Below are 7,156 nucleotides of genomic sequence, written 5' to 3' on the forward strand. Positions count from 1 at the left end.
GTTTCTTACCGGCTGACAACTTCAGGCTGACAGGATCAGGATCATTCAGGTGGTCAGCTGGCTGAAAGCAATCCGCCTGGAAGGCAAAACTCAGCATTTAATCCTCCTTGACAGAGAATATTATTGTGCTTCTTGTGATTCTTTCAATGGTGTTGCTTTATATTGTGATAAAGTATGAACAAGGATAACCAGGATAAAAACAAATTTGCTGTTTAAAATGATGATTTGATTTATTAAGAAAATAATCAAATATCAAGCTATCCTTGCCCTATGTGAAAAACCACTTGTCCCATTGTCCCTGTCAACATGAGGCCCTGCCTAGAACAATTAAAAACAAAACAAAACATTGACGATTAGAACATTTCTGAAGAGAAGAGTCTTTGGTGTCACATTTATTTTAAGCTGCTTAGCTTGTGCAATGATAATTTTGAAATACCAGGTTATGATAACTAAAGCTAAATAGCTTTTCCTAAATATGTACAAACTCCTCATAATTGTAATCAGACAATAATAGCAAAAGTTGTATTAAATTTTATTTGCTCAGCAAAAACCAAAACAACAATATGCATTTAGTTTTTGTGCTGAAAAAACAAATAAACCAATATTTCAAGATACATTTTGTTATCCCTGGAGGGAAAAAAAAATGTTTTCATTCCTATCACTTTGAAGATATCAGCATCATATTTTAAGTTTAAAAAGCGTTTTCTTTTACCTCCCAGCTGGACACACATTTCTGATTATCAACATCATCAGAGCAGAGTGCGTTAACAGCACACAGCAGGAGAACAGCTGAAAAGACAAAAAAAATTACACTTAAATTAGGTTTGAAATTTTACAATGAAAAGTAAAAAAAAAAAAAAAAACTATTTTCAACAGCATTTTCTGACGTTACGTGAATTTGCTATATTTTGCTTTCAAGACGGACAAATTCAGCTCATTTTTTGATTGTTGCACAAAAAGTTTTAAAGTTATGGCGGAACGAATAAGATGACAGTTCTGAATATGTGTGCCCAGCATGCAGAGACATGTTCGCTGCTCTGTAGCTCMGCAGGCAGAAAAACGGAAAACAGCAGGCTACTCTGAAAAAGGCTCGGCAGCTGCAGGTATTACGTATGCCGCATTTACTTCGAACAAATGCATTTCCTCTTCAAGATGTTCCCCGTGAGCTTWAMTGATMTTGAKCTGTTMCTTTSTYATTCTTTTTATTGCACTCACCAAATAATTGAATCGTTTTTGCTCTATCGGAATCAGAATGCTTTCATTGTTACTGTACAGAAGCACAACAACATTTCGTTTCAATACAGCCCGACCAAAAAGACGGGGTGCCTGGGGCGTCTGACCGCCCCTGCGAAACTGGGTGTAAGTAAAAAGTAAATCTTTTACTTACGTTTTGGTGTAAGTAAAATACTTGAATGCTGCCTCTTACCTGCCAGTGTAAGTTTCTTTCTCTGCATTTTGAGACTTCCTGGCATCTGGTTTACAAAAGTCCGCATCAGATAGCGCTGTGAAGCTCCCGTATCCTGCTGTAGAGAATGTGGGCAAGTAAAGACTGTGAGGAGGGGCGGGGTGAAGTGATGACAATTCTAAGGGCCCTGACCAACAGGGGGCCCTCCACAATTTAATTATTTATCTTTTGTTCATAGAAATAAATAAAAAAGAAAAATCGGGGCCCTGTCAGTTAGAAAATTAATCATATTGTTTTTTTCAAAGATTGTTTATAGCAGTAAAAATTTAAATGCGTTAAATGGTTCATTCCTCCTTGGAGAGCTTCAGAGTGACGCTGTTAGCAGCAGCCAGTGGAAGACACGAACGATTGTGGCTGTTACTATGCTGCTAAGAAAAGTTATGAAATCAGGTTTTAATTTAATTAAATTATAATCCAGTTTTTCTCCAAGAGAGGTGAGTAGACTGTGTGAGATTATCAAACATTTAGCATAATTAGCTTAGCTACAAACTACTGTTTGCCTCCTTTTCACTAGCTTTCAATGAATTATGGAAAAAATTACCAACATATTCAAATATTTAACTTGTCCCTTGTACCTTTTACCACTTAACAACAGATGAGTCAGTCAGCAACAGCTCTGACCCACGTCCCTCCTGACCCGTCCTCTACTGAGTGAAATTAAAGCTGCAGTATGTCACTTTTATATAAAATGTTTTTTTTTTTTTTTTTACATATTTTTTAAAAACTGTCATTATGTTGCGACAGTATGGTATGAGAGGTAATCTGTGAAAAATCTATTTCCTATGAGGCTAATTGACAGCGCTAAGAGCGTCCTACTAGTTCTGATTGGTTGTTTCGGTCAGCCCGGTGCATTACTTTAATCAGTAATAGTAATTCAGGAAGGAGATGGAGGAGATTGTTTTCAGAAATTATCTGTCTCATACCAAACCGCTATGACATCTTGATAACTTTAACAAATATGGAGAAAACATTGTTTTTATTAGTTATGTACTGCAGCTTGAATAAAATGCAACTACATAGCATTTTTAAAAAGTCTGAATTGCTTTATGTGTAGTTGCTTGTTGCTTTTGACTGTTGCTCATGGGGAGACATTTCTGTATCTAAAACTAATAGAAAAAATTTAAGCAACCTACTTGCATACTGGATGCGGACTGTTGGATGTTAAATTCATGAGCAGTAAATATTGTGCAAATTTTCAGTATTGAACCAAAGAAAGCAAGGCAGATGCAAGCTTTTAAAATTGTGACTCTTTTTATGGGTCAAATAGACTCAAAAAATTGTAACAGCAGCTGGTCGGGGGGGGGGGGCCCAAACAATTTCTTTGTCAGGAGGCCCATGCTTCCTGGCGGCGCCCCTGACTGTGAGCATTCATACTTTTTCTTCTTCTTGCATTCTTAACGGCAGCTTGCATCCAGCAGTGCTGCACTTCTGCCATCTCTTGGATATTACTTTAAATAAGTTCATTTTTTAAATAAAATGAAATCATTTGAGATCTGCAAACTCTATGGAAAAAAAAAAAAAGAAAACATCTTTACTCCAGATAATCTGTCTTTATTATATGAAACATATTTCAGTGCAGTAACATGTGATATTTTAAAGTACAGTAGAGTTAATAAAATAATATGATAAACTGATATATATGTGCGATTATAATGAGCTTAAGATGCTTGTAATAGTTAACGGTGCTTCTCAATCCAAATATTAAAACTGACAGGAGTAAGGATATACAAGTGAACCTAACATCAACATTTGATCAGTATTAATGTTTTCTTTTATTTTTTCATTATAATCACAACATGTATGTCTGTAATTTACGGTATATCACTGACAACGCTTTATTCATACTGAGAAGTGCATTTCAGTTTTAGCTGCACCATTGAAATCTCCTTGTTCATATAAGCATCCTTGTAAATGCAGGTGTTAGTACAAAAAAACAAAACAATATATTAAATTCTACATAAAACAAGTGTAACTCAACATAAAGACAAGGAGAAAATGCTCATGTGGAAAATAGTAATAACAAAACCAGTATGTTATTTTGATCATTTTGATGAACAGAACATCATGAACATTTTGAACTACTTCCACAGTATTTAATGTGGCAAAAAAAACCAACACTAAGTATAACCCTGAACACACCATCCCCGCTTGTGAAACACGGTGGTGGCAGCATCATGTTGTGTGATGCAGTTTTGCACTGAGGACACTTACAATCTTTTATGTACATATATTAATGCTCAATCAAGCAAATCTAAATCTAAAATGCTCATAATATTTGTGAAAGAATATAAAGCCAGTGTATTACTTTAATAAAAAGTAATATGATGAGCAGAATAGGTAGATTGTTATATATATGGTGTAGATAAAATAGCTTGAGTTGGAGGTCACTCTCCATTAGACGGCTTCAGAGGCTCCTTCTCCTCGTCTTCGCCTGCATCCTCTGACTGTAATGCCTCAGCTTGGCTTTCCTCTCTCTGGTTGGCTTTGCAGTAGTCATTGGTTGCTACCGTCTTGGTTTCGCTTTCTTTTACCAGTGCTGAAATGTCCCCAATGGTCGATGCATTCTGATAGTCGCTGAAATCATGGCCTTGCATGATCTGGTAGAGCTAAAAAAAAAAAAAAAAAAAAAAAGCACAAAGGGAGATTGCTCAGAAGCATAAAATTGTTGACAATAAAAGGGAAATCAAGTGAAAATCACTTGATTGTTCTCTGCTGCTTCATACCTTTTCCTCCATGTCCATCAGCTGGCCACTCATGAAGTCCACTAACTTGGAGAAAGATGGCCGGTTGTTAGGATCCAGAGCCCAGCACTTGCACATGATACCATATCTGCATATGGGAAAGAAAAGAATTTAACTGGAAGGAAAAGCTCTGAACCTTAGATTATAAAATCAGCTATCATGGCTGACTGACAGATAGACAGCGCCCAGCGTAAAGACACTTACACAGAATCATTGGCATAATATGGACACTCCATCTTAAATCCTCTCTCAATCATTGAGTAGAACTTGTGATCCACTTTGACACCTGGATAAGGAGTGACGCCTGGAAGAAAAGAGTGTATTTTGAATACAATATAAAAGCTTTACGTGCGGTCAAAATGTATTGCTTCAGTGATCTTCTGTGAAAAGTACCGAGTGAGAAAATCTCCCAGAGCAGAATGCCGTAAGCCCAGACGTCACTCTTCATGGTGTACATCCCCTGAAACATGCTCTCTGGAGCCATCCACTTAACTGGCAAACGGACCTATAAAAAGAACAATAAAAAAACACCACCATTATAAAGTAAATAGAAACAAGACTGGACACACTGATGTTATAAAGTAAGATTAATATCAGATCACATACGTTTCCTCTCACAACATAGTTGGAATCATTGTCGATGTCTCGAGCCAGCCCAAAGTCTCCAATTTTCACCAGCCGGCCTTTTGTAACCAACACGTTTCGAGCCGCTAGATCTCGGTGGATGCACTAAAAACAGACGGCATGCAGCAATCGTTAACTTGGCTTTTACATCACTCACCAAACCAGATGAAATTGAGTTTTGTTCTTATGAAGCGGTTGTTGAATTTACACACCACTGATCCTTTTAATAATAATAATAACAGTAACGTTAACGTCCTTTACAAGTACCAATCTGAGAAGTGTGGCTTGCATCTAATTTCACTGAGTCAAGTGAAGAGTTTGTCTCTTACATTCTTGGCGGAGAGGAACTCCATCCCTTTGGCCACTTGAAAGGCAAAACTGAGCAGATCGTCAAAGGTGAGGGCCTGCTGCTCCATCTGATCATCTTCACTCTCGCACAATTCTGGATTTGGCAAAACCTCGTTTTAATTACAAATCCATTTAAATAACGACACATTCTTAGTTATCCACTCTGTTTCTTGATGTGGCATTTCACCTTCCATGTCGTTGGAGCTGATGGTGATGAGAGCGATGTCCTCCTGCCCCCTGGTGGCGAAGCCATGCATGGGCATGTAGTTATCCGTTGTTACCAGCTCACTGAAAACAAACATTAAATGATATAATGCTGATGCACTTTATCCAGTGAGGCTTTGACTTGCCAAAAAGAAAAAAAGCATGTACATAAAATAAATAATACAAACTTCCTCCTGTTTATTTTTTTTTATTCTTACTTGGAGTTTTTCTTGGGCTGCAGGTTGCTGTACAGGCTGCTGAAACGGTCCCTGCTGAAGGCATCAGTCACAGACTTGTGGTAACGATCACCGCTCTTCTTCAGGTAGTTCAGCAGGTCTCCATAACAGCAATATTGGAAAATCAGGTATACGGGTCCTACAGAGAGTTTTTTTTTTAATTACCATAAAGTTGCATTGCATGTATCTAATTGCTATTCAACTCATCAGAAGACTGCAAACATACCCGTCTCTGTGCATGCACCGAGCAGGTTAACAATGTTGGCATGCTGACCGATGTGAGTCAGCATCTTGAGCTCAGACATGAGAGCTTCCTTCTCCACAGACTCGTGTTTTTCTGCAGAGTGAAGATAGATATCAGCGGCCGAAGAAGCATCTGTGGCTCTCTGAAACTGGCTTGTGAAAAAAACCCAAAAAAACCCTGCTGACCTTTCAGCATCTTGACGGCCACCTGCTGCGAGACTCCAGGTTTGTTGATGCCATAAGCTGTAGCCTGAACCACCATGCCAAAAGCTCCAGAGCCCAGCTCTTTTCCTGAGGGAGGAACACAGAAATGCTCTGAAAACTGATGTTAAGATTATTGTTATTCACAAGTGACACCTGGTGTGGTTTGATTACAGCGGTAAACAGAGTATCCAGTAAACAAAGAGAGAAAATAAATCCATGAGAGGAAGTGATGTCTTTTATTTGTATGATTCACAGATGTATATTTGGTATGAGAACTCTCTGTGTAACCACAGCAGCATGTTGTAGTCTCACTTTTTTCTGTACTGTTGCGTTCGGTTCATGCATGCAGAGCTACATACTGGTAGCTTGATGCCTCACTTACAGCAAGACATTTTAACATTTAGTAGCTAGGGATTGATTTTTGAACCAAACAGATGTAATTTAGTTTTTTGAAGCAAAAATTTACATTTCAGACAAGACCGACATTATTTTTACCCATGATAAACATTCATCACACTTTGTGGAAAAAAATGAAATCACATTTCTCATGTCATCGTGTCCACAACATAAATTTCATAATAACAAATCCACCATATTTGACTGCATTTGATTGGATAGAACTGTAGTGAACTGTTTTTGAGTTGATTATCACAGTATTTGCAGTATTCTGTTTAGTCTGACTCCTACCAAGCTCCAGGTTCTCCCGAGGAAACTCCCATTTCTTGTCGTAATTAAAGTCCTTGAAATTGATGTAGATGTAGTCGTTGTCGTTAGGCCCAACCATCTGGATCATCTGAAGCTGAGGCTGATATTGGGGTTTCTATTGAAAACCAAAATGATTTAGAGTCTTCTATGGTTTTACCTGTGTTTGTGTTGATGCTGTGTGCGACGACACATACCTTTTTCTTGATGTAGTACACGAGCATAAATGAGACTAATGCCAGAGCCAGGAGCAGAGCCAATATGCCGATTTTCAGTGGCATTATTAAGTGACCATCAGAAGATTGATGAGCTAAAAATATGTAAACATGGCAGAAGGCAGCTATAGCAACATTATTGAATGAATGTCGAGGGTGAATGATCTTGTCTTA

General features: G+C 37.9%; 1 protein-coding gene and 1 long non-coding RNA gene across 2 annotated transcripts; both read right to left on the reverse strand.

Moving 5' to 3' along the window:
• LOC103456623 (uncharacterized) lies at positions 1-1,533 on the reverse strand. Its single transcript, XR_532285.1, has 3 exons — positions 1,427-1,533; positions 713-789; positions 1-76 (listed from the first exon to the last, which is right to left on the reverse strand). It is a non-coding gene; the product is annotated as an uncharacterized LOC103456623 (long non-coding RNA).
• A 1,472-nt stretch (positions 1,534-3,005) lies between these two features.
• LOC103456624 (fms related receptor tyrosine kinase 3) lies at positions 3,006-7,153 on the reverse strand (the record flags this gene model as incomplete). Its single annotated transcript, XM_008396281.2, has 12 exons — positions 3,006-4,071; positions 4,189-4,294; positions 4,411-4,510; positions 4,600-4,711; positions 4,813-4,935; positions 5,160-5,272; positions 5,366-5,466; positions 5,601-5,757; positions 5,845-5,955; positions 6,048-6,152; positions 6,753-6,885; positions 6,965-7,153. Coding segments are annotated over 12 exons (1,572 nt in total), but the record flags the coding sequence as incomplete, so codon positions are not given.
• Positions 7,154-7,156: the final 3 nt, after the last annotated feature.

The sequence above is a fragment of the Poecilia reticulata genome, linkage group LG20, assembly GCF_000633615.1.
Source record: "Poecilia reticulata strain Guanapo linkage group LG20, Guppy_female_1.0+MT, whole genome shotgun sequence".
Taxonomy (NCBI): domain Eukaryota; kingdom Metazoa; phylum Chordata; class Actinopteri; order Cyprinodontiformes; family Poeciliidae; genus Poecilia; species Poecilia reticulata.